Source organism: Protomyces lactucae-debilis (assembly GCF_002105105.1).
Source record: "Protomyces lactucae-debilis strain 12-1054 chromosome Unknown BCR37scaffold_3, whole genome shotgun sequence".
Taxonomy (NCBI): domain Eukaryota; kingdom Fungi; phylum Ascomycota; class Taphrinomycetes; order Taphrinales; family Protomycetaceae; genus Protomyces; species Protomyces lactucae-debilis.
Window position 1 is genome coordinate 104,325 of NW_024467995.1, and position 16,631 is coordinate 120,955.

General features: G+C 51.9%; 7 protein-coding genes across 7 annotated transcripts; 3 read left to right on the plus strand and 4 right to left on the minus strand.

The window, feature by feature from the left end:
* Nucleotides 1–1,341: 1,341 nt before the first annotated feature.
* BCR37DRAFT_343942 (homeobox domain-containing protein) lies at nt 1,342–1,554 on the minus strand (the record flags this gene model as incomplete). The annotated part of the gene is made up of 1 exon (XM_040867536.1): nt 1,342–1,554. A coding segment is annotated over one exon (213 nt), but the record flags the coding sequence as incomplete, so codon positions are not given.
* A 1,252-nt stretch (nt 1,555–2,806) lies between these two features.
* On the minus strand, nt 2,807–6,673 carry BCR37DRAFT_335757 (uncharacterized protein; the record flags this gene model as incomplete). Its single annotated transcript, XM_040867200.1, has 1 exon — nt 2,807–6,673. A coding segment is annotated over one exon (3,867 nt), but the record flags the coding sequence as incomplete, so codon positions are not given.
* Nucleotides 6,674–7,737: 1,064 nt separating this feature from the next.
* BCR37DRAFT_343834 (uncharacterized protein) lies at nt 7,738–10,005 on the plus strand (the record flags this gene model as incomplete). Its single annotated transcript, XM_040867528.1, has 3 exons — nt 7,738–8,180; nt 9,378–9,510; nt 9,622–10,005. The coding sequence occupies 3 exons, from the start codon at nt 7,738–7,740 to the stop codon at nt 10,003–10,005; spliced, it is 960 nt and encodes a 319-aa protein (XP_040727311.1).
* Nucleotides 10,006–10,174: 169 nt separating this feature from the next.
* BCR37DRAFT_336487 (uncharacterized protein) lies at nt 10,175–11,500 on the minus strand (the record flags this gene model as incomplete). Its single annotated transcript, XM_040867229.1, has 1 exon — nt 10,175–11,500. A coding segment is annotated over one exon (1,326 nt), but the record flags the coding sequence as incomplete, so codon positions are not given.
* Nucleotides 11,501–11,941: 441 nt separating this feature from the next.
* Nucleotides 11,942–13,225, plus strand: BCR37DRAFT_344140 (VHS domain protein; the record flags this gene model as incomplete). Its single annotated transcript, XM_040867549.1, has 2 exons — nt 11,942–12,549; nt 12,622–13,225. Coding segments are annotated over 2 exons (1,212 nt in total), but the record flags the coding sequence as incomplete, so codon positions are not given.
* Nucleotides 12,757–15,827, minus strand: BCR37DRAFT_205184 (vacuolar protein sorting-associated protein). Its single transcript, XM_040866381.1, has one exon. The coding sequence runs from the start codon at nt 15,711–15,713 to the stop codon at nt 13,245–13,247; it is 2,469 nt and encodes an 822-aa protein (XP_040727314.1). The 5' UTR covers nt 15,714–15,827; the 3' UTR covers nt 12,757–13,244.
* On the plus strand, nt 15,826–16,599 carry BCR37DRAFT_205090 (uncharacterized protein). The gene has a single exon (XM_040866379.1). It carries the CDS (start codon nt 15,897–15,899, stop codon nt 16,557–16,559), a length of 663 nt encoding a protein of 220 aa, XP_040727315.1. The 5' UTR covers nt 15,826–15,896; the 3' UTR covers nt 16,560–16,599.
* Nucleotides 16,600–16,631: the final 32 nt, after the last annotated feature.

Genomic DNA, 16,631 nt, shown 5'->3' on the forward strand with positions numbered 1-16,631 from the left:
AGCATGCCCACCCGTACTGCCATCCATGGCGAGTGACGCTTGTAGCGAGGGCGGCGAGATGGTTTCAGCTTCTGGAATGCTATTCAATAGATCCGGCATACTTTGTGCAGGGAAATGCATGAGTGGCTCATTTGTTGGGTCACCCATTGAAAAGTCATTGAGGGTCTGCGCGTGTTGTTGTTGCAGGCCTGCCACAAGACTTGGTTGCGAGGACATGCCATATTGGCTACCACTCGGCAGCATAGGTGATGCGAGTGCAGAATGCACACCACTGCCGCTGAGGAGTGGCGACTCGGCATACCCACTTGCTGCATTGTGTGTGTTGTACCAACCCGGAATCAATGAACCATCTGGAAAGACGGGCGTCGAACTCGTTGTCGGTGTGAAGGTCATTTCTGGATAATCCGTGCCGGGCGCTATGGACTGTGATGCACTCAATGCAGCAGCCGCATACGGGTCTCCAGACATGGACAAGTCAAAGCCTTGAGTAGGCTCTTGCTGTAACTGAGCGAAATTCATCTCCGGTCGCGCACTGCGCTGGCCGAAGCTATAGTTGGGCATGCCACCCACATTTTCATTATTGAGGAAAGAGAAATCAAGTGCAATAGGCGCTGAGCGACTGCGAGTCCGTCGATGCATACCAGGGCCACGAGCAAACTGACCGGCTGCATTGGATTCTTGCTCCAATGCAGAGGCTGCTTGTTGACCAGCACGTGCAAAGAGCTCTCGATCGGGCGAGACTGGAAAGGTCGCTGTGACTGGCTGACTTTGTAAGACATCAGCAAGGGTCATGACACTAGCAACAGAAGGATGATAGCGAGCCATCTTCATGAGTGCCGTTTTGAGGGTCGCGTATGGCCCGACCAGTAGATGTGTGTGCACAAGCGTTGCTTGCTGGTGCTCTGTAAAGTCGGTACATTGGCTCCACGTACCAGGCCCGGGCACTTCCATAAAGAAGACGGGTGGCTTGACAATGGTGAGTGTGATGCGTCCGAGCTCTTTGCTCGTCTGACCATCGAGGAATTGCAGGTCAATCTTGGAGATATCGGTCAAGGGAAACTCTAACTTGAATCCCGAAGCGCCAGAGTTGATGTAGTAGGTAAAACGTGGTTCGTGATGTGAAAAATACAAGACAAGATCGCTGAGTGTGCATGCGACACGTCGCCAGCTGCCGATGGTCAATGAGCGACAATTGAGACGAGTGACGTCGTTTGATCCGAGATGCTGTGCTTCATGCTCAAACAGCATCCTCTGATCAATACTGAAGGAGCGCGATGGAGCACCAGGCCGCGCATGCTGATAACTATCATCGTGTGCGCCACTCGTCCTTTTACTTGCGCTCTTGGTCTTGGCACGCCTATTTTGGAACCAAATTTGCACGCTACGCTCCGTCATATCAATCTGAGCACTGATGACTTCACGCTGCTTTGCATTCGGACTCGGATTGACGTCAAAAGCTTCCTCCAACACAGCCAATTGCTCCGGTGTCGCGCGTTGTCGCTTTTTATTGAGTTGTTGCTGTGTGATGTGTGCAGTGGACTTGCCACCCACCATTGATTGAAGCTTTGTCGTGAGCGACTGCGCCCTGATTCGACCGTGGCGTGGCAAGCCATTCACCAAACCTAGTGGCGAAGATTCAGCAGAAGAGGGTGGTGATCCTGTGGCTGAAGCGTGCGGGTAAGGTGAATGCATAGGCGGTGCGCTGTGATTGCTATAAGCAGCGTCAAATCCGTACAGCTGTTGCATGGGGGTCTCACTGTTTTCTGGTTGGGTTTGTTAGCGCCAAAGTTTTGGGGGTGTTGATTGGAGATTTGGAGCATACCATGCGGGAGGCCCTGACCCGGGAAGGGGCCCGGAGGCAATTCGTGAGCCAGGGTGTGTGTGTCGACACTGTCGAGACTCGAAATGCAGTAATCTGTCAGGACAACTCAACGCGGATCTGCAGGGAGCGTCTATTGGGTTGTATCGTGGGTGGCGTACGATCCTGGAAGTCCAAGTGACTTCAATGCCAGTAGCAACGATGCTATGCGACACAAAGAATGGCGTTTTGCCCTGGATGGATGCGTTGTGGAGCGACCAAAGGCCCTGCGACAATGTAATGAACCTTAAAAGACGAAAGTTCGTCGGGCGCCTCGCAGATGCCGTAGTACAGTACAAGTAGACGAGCCTTGATTGAGTCGTACACGCGGTGCTTGTTTTTGAAGAACTGAGAGAACCACTGTCTTGGCGCTGTCTTTTGACTTGCGGTACTGACAGGCAGATGTCGAGGGTTGCAAGAGAGCAGAGACTTGGTTGATTGGGCCTTGCACCTTAAGTACGGGCCCTGCAATGGAAAGCTTGGCAGGCTGTCGTGTCAGGGGATGTTGCGCGATTTAGGGTGCGGCCTTGCTTGCCTGCGTGTGTCTCCTGATGGGAAGCCTGGAAAGAGAGAGAGAGAGAGAGTGAGTAGCTTGATCGGGGGGCGCAATTCAACTTTCGATCTTCAACTTCGATTCTCACCCGCAGCAGCAGAACAGCAGCAGGACCTGAGCACTGAGCAGGCGCATTAATTGGCAGCCATTCAGGCACGTGAACAGGCAGGAAGCAGTCACAAACAGAACACGCATACATCCAACTCAACACGCTTGTACCGCCGTCTAATCATTCTTCATCTCTTCATTCACCCCGCTCATGCAACCTCCTTCGTGCTGATCGAAACACGCTTGTTCCCCTGACCACCGCTACCACCACCCACATCCATCTCCTCATCCTCCTCCTCGTTCCCCTCGTGATGCTGCTGTACTTGCTTGCCCCGATTGTTCAAGATGCCCTCAATCCAACCATTCTGCAGCTCCATCGCCGCTTCCTCCTCCAGCCGCGCTTTCCCGGCGGAATCCTGCTGCAACTCCCTAAAGATATCCTCCTCCGTCGGCCGAAATGCAGATCGAAGCGCTTGTAAAGCAACATCAATCAGCAACGGAATCGCCGTAACAATCAGCAAGCCCGCCCACCAACCAAGCTGACGGCCAAACTGTAGGCGAATCGCATCCTTCACGAAATAGATGGACTGGTGACCGAAAATAAGACTCTGTGCAATGGTCCAAACCCACCAGCCACCATAGGAGATGAAGAAGAAGGCATAGTTGAGGACGGACCAGACGTGCATCTCGAGGAACAGACACTTGATATTGATGATGGCAACACAGGCAGTAAAGACCATATCGCCAAAGGGATACAGATCAGGGGTCACCCAGTAAGCATATGCGTAGTAGGCCAAGTAATAGACAATCACCGACTGAGAGGCGACCAAGACCATCCAACCAATAAATAAGCGCATACCAAAGGCCTTACCGAGACGACTGGTGGCATAGAGTTCAGGCACAGCGAGCAAAGTTGCTGAGCTGAGATCACGCTCAAAGGCGCCAATCCCAATAACAGCAAGCGATGTGAAGAGCGTATTGAACAGAGTGAGTGACCATGACTCGTGCAGCGACGTGCCCGTATACCCAACAAATCGCTGATAAATCGCTTGCGTCATAAACAGTAGCATTTCCTTGTAGAAGGTACACAACACATATTTGGAGATGCGAACGTAATTCCAACGACCATGACAGAGCAACAGCTTGAGTAAGAATCGAAATTGAGCAATGCTGTAATCGGACGTGCGAGCAGCTTGCAAGCCTTCCTTGCCAGCAATGCCAATACCCACATGCGCTTCGCGAATCATGGCAATATCATTGGCACCGTCACCAATAGCCAGTGTGATGGAAGCCTTGACTTGCTTGCGTACATGCCGCACGAGCAATGCCTTTTGTGCAGGCGATGCACGGCAGCAAATGACACTATTAGCCTTGACACCCAAATCCAAAAAGAGTGTCTTCAGACTGAGATCCTCCTCAATAACGGCGAGCGTCATGCCATCCACCACCACAACCGAGTGCACAATTGTTTCATCAATGATCTCTAGTACGCGCGTCGCCATGATGCCAGCCATTTCAGGGTCTTCCTTGTCGAGGATGATGGTGGTAGAGTAGTCCTTGATCAAACCACACGAATGACCGATATTGATGGCCGTCTCGCGCTTGTCACCCGTCAACATCCAAATCTTGATGCCAGCACGTCGCAGCTTGTCAATAGTTTGGGGTACACCTTCTTGCAGCTTATCTTCAATCGCCGTTGCACCAGTCAAGTCCAGATCCGTCTCAATCAATTCAGCAGCTTGCTCCATTTTCGCTTGACGCTCCTCAAAGCTCGTTTGTGCTTCAGCGTAGACTTTCTTCCACGAGCGATACTCCTCGGGTGTCAAGAAACGGTGACCATACAGCAGGACACGTAAACCCTCACCAGCGAAATCATGGAGATGCCTGAATGTTTGCTCAAAAACGGCAGCTTCATTGCGAACGAGTAAATCATCAATGGTATCCTCGCCAGACCGCTGCAATGGTGATTTCGGCTCACCATACGCCATGGAATGCCGTGTCAATTGCATCGATTGTCGTGTCAGCTGAATAGATTGCCTAACAGGCATGCCACCACTAGGCCCCGCTTCATCCAGTGTCACTGACTCTCGCGCACGATCCAAAAAGGCATCCAAGTCACGAATCATGTCAAGTCGGTTACCAGAGATACTCGGACGCGACAACGCAACACTCGGTCGAGCTAAGCTTTTCCGAGCACGCTCAGCTTCCATACTTTGTCGATCTTGCGCTTGTCGCTCCACTTCAAGCCATTTGCGTTTTGCCAAATCACGTAACCGCATACGTTCCATCAAGAAGGAATCAGCACCTTTGCAAAAGAGACAGAGTCGACCATCTGGAAACTCAACAACACACGACATGCGCTTCCGAGCTGATGAAAACTCAATCACATCGCGCACAGTATAGATCTCCTCTAGAGGCTCTTCGTCCAAGCCATTTGGATGCGTTTGTAACTTGATTTGTTGAGCAGAGCGGTCAATGACAATGTACCCCATTTCCATAGCCGCATTGACGAGTGCCAATTCATCGGGCGAAGCAGCACTGAATCGCGGAATTGTCTCGCCTTCATCGAATTCTGGCAATGCAGTGTGACACAATGCAATCGACAATAAGAATAAACGTGCACGACGCGCAAAGACAGCGTGTGGGTGCGTTTGAATGTAATCGAGCATATCGAGCGTTGAACGTAAAGGACCTGTTGCAGGACCTGTTGCTGCACCAGTCGCTGCATGGTGCCAACTAGAGGTTGAGCGACGACCCATCGCATTGCCCAGCGATCTGCGTGGTGCAGGATGATGCTGTGCAGCTGCTTCAGCAACATGAATAGAGTTGGAGCGACTGCCAAACAAGTGTTGATCACGCTTGATTGACTTTTTTCCCTTCTTCAAGCGATGCAACAGGAATGGACGCTCGTGAGCGCGACTGCGTTGGAGATCCAAATCATGCAACCAGGCGTGTCCAGCGACTGAGATTTTGCGAAAGACCATTTCATTGTCTGTGAGGGTTCCCGTCTTGTCGGTAAAGACATACGAGACTTGGCCTAGCTCTTCATTGATGGTGGAAGTGCGCGCCACTGCTGGTGTATCGCTTTGTTCATGGTACATGTCGATGTCTTCCTGCAGTAAAATCTGCTGTATGAGCTTGACAATCTCGAGCGAGACGTAAAGGGATAGTGGCACCATCGTGTTGTAGAGAATAATGAACGAGACGAACACTTGAATGAATGTCAGCTGGCGAGCTGATGCCAAGTACCAGAGCCGCTTCTCCGTCTTGCTGTGCCAGATGTAGTAACCAACAGTGCAAAAGATGGCCAAGCCAATAACAAACAAAACGATAATGGCAACGATCCGGTTGATGACGGCTTGGATTGCTGGCTTTTTGGTGCGTACATTCTTACTCGCATTCATGCGGATTTTTGTTTCTTCACCGGTAAAGACGACTGCTGCCCATGCTTCAGAGGTATTGCGCATGATGCTACCGCGATAGATGATTTGCTCGCTCGTGATGGGTAGCTTTTCATCACCCAACTCAATGGTGCCTTCATAGTTGTACAAGTCCTGATTTGGCGATTCAGAATGCAAGGTGGCTTTGAAGTCGCCTAGCAAGTCCAACGATGCAGTGTGTTCAGCAATACGCGTAATGGCACGTTTTGATTTGAGATTCGTCTCGCCATCGAGTGCAGCCGTTTCGATATACGCAACACCATTCTGACCCAAAGAATGTAACAAGAACAAATCAGCTGGGATCCAGTCATTCTTCTTGAGTCGAACAATGTCGCCAACTTTGATTTGCCACCATTTGATGGTAACCCAAGGATCTGCTCCACCTCGACGGTACACTTGCACGGACTTGTTGTTTTCTGCTTGATCCATCCGGTGCCGTCGAAAATCATCATAGCCTTCGCGTGCCATTGATAGAATAATGAAGAAGGCAAGCGGAATGATGGTCGTGTACGTACCTGTCGTCGACAAACCAGGAATCATCTGCATAATGGACACACCCAAGAAGTAGCAATTAGCAATTTTGCTAAACTGAAAGGCGAGTTGGCGAGGAAGAAAGTTGTAAACGGTATAGCGCGATGAAGTGATGGCGTTATTGATGTATGGCTTTTGCGAGAGCCGTTCCAGCAATGGCACCTCATTGCCCGCATCCAGTAGCAAATTGCGACCGAGTGGATCTGCTTCATAGTGCTTGATTTGCAGTGCCCAACGATAAAATTTGCGCGTATGTTGCTTGAAGCGAGCGAGTGCAGGGTTCTTGCTATACTTGGACGCATACTGCGAGTAGAAGGGCAATGCTGCGTCTGATTTAAATGATGCATTCGTCAATCCCCGTTTCTTCTTGCTTTCACCATCTTCCTTGTTACTGAGGATACTCGCTGTTGAGGAAACCCCGCGCGTATGGACGCTCTCCTCAATGCCTGTTGTCGGCGCAGACAAGGATGAACGCGGTGGTGTCAGCGCAGACGGCCGTTCCTCGAGCGGGATATCGAGCGTTGTGTCTTGTTGATCGCTGTGTTGCCGCGTAAAGATGTGTCGCCTGGCAGCTGTCCATGATGCTGGCCCGCGTGTGTTTCTACCAGGCGCTGGTCTGTCCAAGGCTGCTGTATCGTCGCGGGGGAGTTCTTCGCTGAACCTGACTGTTGGTTGCTTCTTGATTCCCTGCTCGGGTGGGTCTGCCATAGTGATAGATGATACACCGTGCTTTACAAGGTGCTGGAGCTCATGAATGACGCTGAAACGAGAGTCGCTGTAGCTTATGAGTAGTGCTGGTTCTGGTGTGGGTGAAGCTGGAGAACAAGGGAATGATACTACTCAGTCACTGCTGGGCAAGGGATCAGTAGCCAGGTAGGTGGACTGGAAGCAGAGGAGAAGACTAAGAGAGTCCTGGCCCTGGTCATCCTGCTCTTCACTCTATCTCCGTCTACTGTATAGCACTCTATAGCACTCTATAGCACCACTGTTTGCCCGTAGCTCGTGTCAGTCGACCTCCAGCCAGGCATCCACCGGGTCCCTCGTTACTCTGACTATCTCTCTCTACCTATCTGGATGCTCTGTCTCTCTCTAGCTAGATACTCTCCGTCCCGAGTCCTCCTGGTAGCTGGCCTGGCGCACACTCAGGAGAGGGCGAAACACGGCAGAGGGAAAGAGCAGGAAAGGGATTACTCACCCAGCACACTCTCAACCATCCGCCCCCCCAGCCAGCAAACCTCCCCTTCCCTCTCCCATTGTACAGCGCACAGGTGACAGAGTAGTAGAGAGGAGAAGAGGAAAGAAGCGCTATGCGCGACCCAGACCAGTGCCAGCCCCATCATAACCGCGCAGTCCTCGCCATCACACCCGCATTCTACGATAGACGAGCCCTTGACACACGCGCAGATTACGCGCTCTTCACATCCCTCACCCACCTGGGCACACTCGTCCAGTCATCCCCAAAAGTACGCGATGCACTCGTCAGCGACGGCGGTATCGAGCGACTCGTCCGCATCCTTCAGGAGGGTAAACTCAAACGCAGGCTAGAACCCTGGCAATCCCGCAAGTGGCAACAGGCACTTCTGGACCTAGTATACCTCGCAGCACGCGGCTCCGAGCATGTCAGGCGCAGGCTCGTTGAAGCAGGCATCATCCCGGTACTCGTCACCGTGCTCTGTCATGCCCTCGAAGATCTCGCCTCCCATGCGGATGCCTATCGCAGCGCCATGAAGAAGCTGCAGCAGAGACAAGCGTCCAATCAAGCCCGGCGAGTGGAAATGCCCGTCGTACAGACTCAAGCGACAACGGGCGCGCTAGCAGACATACAGCAGAGATGGGGACAGCAACGCGCCACTGCAGCAGTCGAGGCAGCAACGGCAGGACCTGCTGGGCGCCCGCGCAGGCAATCTGTCGGTGCATCGACACCGGCCCGTATATTCACACCAAGTCGCACAGCATCCCAGCAAAGACCCGTCCTGGTGCAACGGCGCAATAGTGCAGCTGCAGCGCTTGTCGCACATACCGAGCAGCCCCAACAACCGGTCGACACAGATTCACCGCTACGTCCGCCGGCGCCTATACAGCAGAACGACTCATCGCGGCATGTTCGGTCAGAAGCAGATTACGCATTTGGTCGGCATCCGCGTGTCGGTGCAGTCGCCGCATTGACTGCTCAGCCCGTCGACCCGACTGTTGCGCGAGAAGTATCCTCATCAACGACATCTCGCTCAAGAGAAACGAGTGTCTCCCGCGAAGTCCCACCGGCGCGACCAACAGCCACCGCGACCCGACCTGCTTCAACCATTCTTGACAGTCGCTTACGACCCATGGATGATCTGAGTGGGCCCCGCGAGATACAACGCAGACAATCTGTTGTTGCAACCTCCACAGCGCAACAAGCACGACCTTCACGACTTTCCAGCATTTATCGAAATCCAACGGCCAGTGAGTCGGAGGATGCCGTTGTCACAACGCCACGCGCTAGTGTTTCACCGGAACGTACATCTCGCTCTGCGTCTGCCAGTCCAGCGCCTGTATTGAGACTCCAACAAGAAGCAGCGGTTGGAACAAGCACTGATGGGGCCACAACACCAACACTCACACGACAAGCCGGGTCGCGTGCCATGAGTCCAGCGCCCATTCGCAGGATCGCAGCGGTGGAGTCGATTTCGACAGATACGACCTTGCCTACTGCACCGCATCCGCCGGTCTTACCGGAAGTCGCAAGGTTGTTTGATCGTTTTGGTGTGACGGATACGTTCCATGTGACTGAAGACACACCTACGCCAGCACCACCAGCAGGTGAGACGGCAACGGCACCTGTAGCAACGGCGGCTATTGCGAATGAGGAACTCTTGCGTGCTGCCTCAGTCGATGCTCAACCTGGTATGGCACTGCCTACAACGACACCAGCAGCAACAGCGACGACCACCACAACAGCAGGAGCGAGTCTTCCAGCTCGCGACACAGTACCACAACGTGCACCTGCGTCGTATGATATGGACGTTGTCTGGTGTCTACGGATCCTGACATACCTCACCAAATACCCAAATCTGCGCTCGCAATTTTCAGGAGCACACGATGTTCCCTCCCTTCGTCGCAACCTCAAACAATTCGAGTATGTTACAAAGCAAGAAACAACCGGTCTCCCTACACCCATCAATCCGCAGCAGCGCTTTGAACAGATGGATGAGGATCTATCGGACTCCCTCAGACTACCGTATAATTTGTTTTCCATTGTTGAAAAGTTCACCATGCCCATCAATACGCAAGATGCTACGTATTGGGCAGCGGTGGTGATGCGGAATACCTGTCGCAAGGATCTCGAGCGTGGTGGCATTCGACAATGTGCGCATCTCGAGTGCGGGAAGTGGGAAACAAAGGACAAGCAATTTGCCAAGTGTCGACGATGTAGGCGTGCCAAGTACTGTTCAAAGCAGTGTCAGAGTAAAGCCTGGACGGGTCACAAGTGGTGGTGTGAGATTAGTTCAAAGGATCAAGAACAAGAGATTGAAACGGCCACCACGGAGTCGGAGCGATTGGCGCGGGAGCAGCAACTGATTAATGCACAAGCTTGACCGCATACCCTGTTCGACACACCTTTCTTTCATTTTTACAAGCGTCAGCGATGAAGCCTTTTCGTCTCCTTTTTTTTCTGGCAGGATCATAAGCATGGCTAGCACGATCAATCTGCACACATGCGATACCCAAGTCCTTCTATTTCCTTATCTATTTTCCTGTGCTTTGTTCCTGAACGACCTTGCCGCAAAATGCTGCAAAATCTTCCTTGTAACGTTCGAGCGCTTTCACCCTTTGCGCTTCACTCAGGCAACTATGCCGAATACTCACCATCCCCAGTTCTCGCAAAGAGACGAGATCCAAGCGTGTGTTGGAGAGCAAGACCTGTGACATGTCCGCCGTCATGGTATTCTGTAGAATCATGGCATCATCTGTATTGATGGCACAAGGAACGCCATACGCTAGTAATTCCGGTAGTGGATGCGATTGGATGGTCTTGCAGAGATGGAGCAGTTCGTTGGAGATGGGACACACTTCAACGCAGATGCCATGTGACTTTGCCAGTTGCATGAGAAGCGGGTGGTGTGTTAAAGAGACACCGTGCCCGATACGTTTCGCACCCAGCAAGATTGCATCAAATAAGTTGTCGTCTGCACCATGACCGCTCGCTAGCGTCTCACCGGCATGCAAAATAAGGGGCAACTCGACACCCTCTGCAGCGCACATCTGCCTAAACTCAAGCAGTTCTTTTTTGTAGTACTGTAATGGACGTCCTGTATCTTCCTGTCCAACCAAATCAAAGCCACAAATGATCTCTGGAAACTTGCGCTTCATCCCAAAGCAAGCCTTCAGATGCTGCGCAACGAGACTTGGTTCAAAGAAACGGAGACCACAGTAGATGATCTTGTAGCCGACCCAGTGGCGTCCCTCTTGGCGAGCTTCAAGAGTCGCTCTGAACTCGGTATGTGCAGCATCGATGATGCGAATGATTTTCTCATGACCATGCAACGCACTGCCATCATCTGAGTAGACGCCCTCCACTGCGAAATTCACACGCAATTCGACATAACAGAGTCCATCTTGTAAAAGCTGCTCAAAGAGATGCAAACAATACGCTCGAAGTGCCGTTTCGTAGAAGAGTAGACCTTCAATGATACCAAAGGATTTGAGAAAGCTAGCCCAGACATCATTGATACTCAGCTCTGCAGGCTCGACTTGATGCCGTTGAAGTTCGATTGCACTTCGAAGCCAGGCGTCTGCAGTATCATAGCCGGAACTGCCACTGATATCTGACCATGTCTTTTGAACCGTCGACCATGGACACCAGTCTATACCTGGCTCTGTCCCTTGCACCTCCTTGAACGGCCTGAAGCTTGGGATGGGAGCATTCCAGCAGCCTTCCTTGGCTCGTAACGGCCGATCAAACTTGACGTGCAAATGCTTGTTTTGTCGTGCCTGTTCAAGCAACACGCTGCACTCGACACTTGCATCAAAGTGTGCATGTAAGAGTGCACCTTTTGGCATTCTTTTCAGGAGTGCATGCACAGGACTTGCATGTATCTTTTCCTTGACTGACAGGTACAGATGTTCACTGTCGAGCATTTTGAGCTGTACCTCGTCATGCTTCGACATTTCTGTTACAATTTCTGCAGCTTGTAGTAGTACGGAATCTGCCTCCTGTCGACTCTGAGCATCAAACGACTGGCTGTATTCAGCCTGTTTGAGGCGTGCGAGTTCAGCATCATACTTCTCGGCAGTCGTCAGGCTGAGCGGTTCAGGCCGTTTGTAAGGTACATCAGCCTGGGATAAAAAAGTAAATGGAGCAGTCACTTGCTGTAGCTTATCAACGATCGACTGCATGCTAGCAAATACAATAGACAGGCTGCTAAATGATAAAAGGTGTGTAGGTTGTGATCTCAGATTGCTGCATTGTGCAACTCCACATTCGGTCAGATCCGTGCGTGCACGTCACTTTGCTCAATCCAACGCGCCAAATTAGAGTCCGCAATGGGCCTCTTCAGTGATGAACATCCATACACGGCCGTGACTGAGCGCATCATTCGACTCACGAGCAGTGATTACGAGGAGGATGACCTGTCTGGCCTGCCGGAACTCATTGAAGTGGTCAAGATACAATCGACAGGACCCACTGAAGCGTCGCGCGCCATCAGGAAACGCCTCAAGTACGGATCGCATCATCAAATTGTGCGTGCTTTGGTTCTACTGGAGGCACTCGTGGCCAATGGCGGCAAGTCCTTTCAACGCCGTTTTGGGGACGAAATGCTGCTCGAGCGTTTACGCACCCTGGCAACAGATCCATTGACGGACAAGGATGTCAAAATCAGACTAGCCAACATGTTTATTGGTTGGAATGACGAGTTCAAGGAAGATCCACAAATGCGAGCGGTGGCTCATCTCAAAGACGCTTTGCCGAAACGTAAGAAGCCTGTAGCTGCTGTGCGTCCGCCGACGCCTGATTCTGAGGATGACTATGTCCCTAACAAGAGTCGTGGTCACAGTCGACAGCCTAGTATGGAGGCATCTGGACCTAGCACTCCCAAACAGCCTGCAAGAAGGCCACAAACGGAATCGCCCACGGCCAAGTACAATTATGTGGAGCCTGTTGGTCCAATCAAGGCAAAGTCGAGCAGCTCCTTCTTTGGCAGTGGTGGGAGCAGCAGTAACAGCAGCAAGAATAAATCCAAGGCGCCAGTCAAAGTCTCATTGGAAAAGGAAAAGCCGATGATCCTGCAAACGATTGCTGCTGCGAATCAAGCCTCCACCAATTTGCGAAATGCACTGAAGCACGTCAACAAGGAGGATGCGAGTTTCTTGAAAATGCCTCTCGTGATCAAATCAGAAAAGGACTGCAGGGAACAGCGGCGCAAAGTGCTACACTACGTCGCTGGCATCGAGAGTGAGGAGTGGGTAGGCACCTTGTTGCAAACGAACGATGACTTGGTGGCTGCGTTACAGCTCTTTGACACTTACAAGCAAGTGGCAACAGCCCCTGACTCGGATGAGGAGCATGACATGGATCTGCGACGACGCTACGTTGACGGCATACATGGCGTAGACGAAACACACGAAGTGCCGCCTCGAAAGCCTACGCGGCCTCGAGCGCCTGTACAGGCATCAGATAGCGAATACGAATCGGAGCAGTCGGAGGAAGAAGAGGTGGAGGAAGAAGAGGAAGACGAGAACAATCCATTTGGCAATCAAAATGAGGATCTGGATTTGAAAACACCCGCAATCGAAAAATCGCAGCCGCGATGGTAGAGCTGCCTTTGCCATGTGGCTACTTTGTTACAGCTCTACGGGCCATTTCCTCGATCTCTGCCAAGTCTCTCCCACTAGAAGACTGCTTTGCTTGTTCAAAGAGCTCCGTCTGCTTCAGTCGAAGGGCTTCACGCGCTGCTGCAACCGGATCTTCAAGCTCAAGCCACAGCTCGACGCGTTCACGACCATTGGACAACAAGGCAACCACTTTGCTTGCTAGCTTCTTGTTCCCAGCCTGTTGTATCTCTCGAGCAATCTTGTCATAGCCAATTGGACACTTCTTGAGTCTGAACAGCCATCGTTCGAGTGCCTCCCATTCACGCTGTGTTATGAATGTGCGTAGTTGCAGCCAGACGAACGTCACTTCGGGGACCTTGAAGGCGGTCGCCACCTTTTGGGCTCGCGACAGGCTGCCGGTCGTCAACAGCCTCATAATGATATCGATCGGTGACATTCCTTCAAAGGATGTACCAAGATCTTTGGCAAGGGAGTCTTGGATTTGAAAGAGCTTGACATTATCTTCCAACAATCGCTGCTCTAGGCCATGTTCTTTGGCACTCTCGAGCATCTTCATCGCCAAACGTGCCTTGTTGTACTGCTGCTGCCGCTCGGTCTCTTCAACAGATTCTGCTAGCACCGAGAGCGCCGCTTCGACCTTGCGATCGTCCTGGTAGTAAAAGTCCTTCAGCAGCTGGGTGTCATGCCTCTTCGCATATTCAATCAAAACAGCTACGGCTGCAGGTTTGTTATTGATCATGCGGAAGAACACAGCCAGTGGATGTTTCGCCTTCATGCGGAAGACGACGTGTTCTAGCAAATCTGGATCACCGCTGCGAATAGCCATGCGCATAGCAGCTTCATCTTCCTCGAGATCCAGCAAAAGAGGGACCTGAGCACCTGCTCGAGGCTCATGCTTGAGTAGCTCAGTCGCCAAGCTGAGTCGGCCGCCTTGGAAGGCTGTGCGAGCGATCTGTTCGTACGAGATTTGCTTACGTTGCGACAACTTGTCAACAATAGAATGGCAAATGCTCGCGTCGTCTTCTACCGTACTCTGAAGTTTGAGACATGCCCAATGAACATAGACCACGTCTGGGGATAGCTTCAAGTGAGCACAGATTTTCGAAGCAAGATGATGATGTTTTCTTTGCAGCAAGCGATCGAGAAGACCTTCCGGAGTCAAGCGAATGCTCTGCTCCAGTGTGAGAGGGATTCCAACATCGGTATACGCCACTGCATTGTTGACTCGTAACATCTCACATAAATCCACGAATTCGTCGCTATTGTAGAGTTCCAAGAAGCTTTTGCCGAATGATGCGGCACGCAATAGGTGCTTCTGCCAGCGAGGTTCATGTGCCTCGCCCGCCGCACGAACGCAATCGTCTACCGCATCAGCCAAGTATGGCTGAATGAGACGGATGCTTTCATCTGCTTCGGAGGAGCCGCTGTCAAGTTGGTCAATTGCGTCAAGCAAGATGGACGCGGCGCTGTCACTTCCTGGCGCAAAGATACGCTCGGTCGTCTCTGGCACTTTCTGCAAAAACTCACAAAGAGTTTGACTGAAGATACGTAGGCCATCCACCTCTGTGACAAGGCCTACTGCTGCGTCGTAAGCGTACTGGACAATATCGCCAGCCGGACCAATGACCGTCAAAACAGTACCAACGAGCATGACGAGCGCATCATTTCCGCACCATGCCAATGTCTCTGGTTTGCCATCTCCAGATGCATCAAACTCAGTCAAAGTGCGTTGAAAATCTGCCGAAGTAACCCAAATCTTGCCATCTTCTGACCGGAGCGCAACGAATTGGCCGTTTGGAGAAACCTGGATATGCGTAAAAGGGCCATGACTGATGTTCTGGGATTGCTGCTCGCTGCCATCCAGGGTGAACAAAGTGTTGCCAGCTGCAACAATGCATTCCACTTGCCGGCTTAGTGAAAAGGACGGCGCAATGATGGCCCAGCTGTGTGCAGTCACCTCAATTCCTAGTTGTACACCAGAGAAAGCTTGTGGATGAGCATCGTTGTAGTGATCCACCTTGATGAAAACATTCTCTGTAGTACGCGCAACCATGCCTTTCGACCAGAACTGACAATCGCGAATTTGTACGCCAGTGCCTGAACCAAGCAAGCTGAACTGACTGAAATTACCAAGCAGATCGTAATGTCTGACTTGTCCCTCACGTGCTACTATAAGCAGTCGCTCATCATCCGTCCAGCCTAGTGCAGCGACGGACACACCCTCCCAGCGGATGTCGCGTATTTTCTCACCAGTGCAGCTGTATATTTGAACTGCACCTTTGGCGAAAGTCTGCCCGCGGTAACGCTGTACGCGCTCATCATTGCGAGTCAAGGCAATAGCGCCTCCGTAGGGAGCAGCAGCATACAAAACCTCCTCAAAGTCAAATTCGGGCCAAGACAGCGTATACAAATCGTGACGGCAGTAGAAGCGCTCGCCCAGAGCATCCCAAGACGCACTTGGTTTGTCCATGTCTATAGATGTATTCAATCAAAGCAGGATCATATTCCTTAAGCACAGACAAGCAGAGAGAGTACTACGGGTAGTTGTTGTCCCTGCATCTGAATCTTCCAAGCACGTGTTCCTGTTCTCGCGGAAGACTTCGCAACTCCACTCGAGACGTCACTTCACTTGGACAAGACACCAGCAGAAGCCATGTTTCGAAGGTCCCTCTCTGCTACCAGGCAACATCTTGCTGCTGCGACCAAGCAGACTTCCCGTCAGTCCAGCAAACGATTTAATTCATCGCATGCCGCGGGAAAATCCGGTGATGCCAAGTGGGCTTTGGGTGCCGTTGCTGTCACGGTCCCTGCACTCGCTTACCTGCTTGCTCCACCTGGCAAGAAGGCAGATGCACACAAGGCTGTACACACTGCACAGGCCAAAGTCGGTCTGAAGACTGATGAGGAGCGGGATGCGGCTATTGAGAAGGTCGGCGATGAGGTGCATGGCCCCCAGTCACGCTCCGATCCTGCCAAGCATGAGCAGGCCCAGAGCCAATCCGACCAAGCCAAGACTGAGTCTGGCAAGTCGCAGTCGCAGGCAAAGGAGAATACTGTGTCGTCGGGCGACATCAAGGCCAAGCAGTCTGGCATCTCAAACACCGAAACAAAGCACAAGGTAGATACTGTCACAAAGGATGGCGAGAACCCGTCTGCCAAGTCGCAGGAGACCATCGACCCCACAAAGCCTCGCGGCCAAGAAAAGAAGGGTCCTTCCAAGCCTGCACCCAAAGCTGAGGAAGAGGAGGACGACGATGAGGAAGAAGATGATGAAGAGGATGACGATGAAGAGGATGAGGAGGAAGAGAAGAAGTAGTTGTAGCACTGCATTGCATCCACATGTAGACTACCAAAATACCTCACAAAACATTTCAGCAACCTATTATCT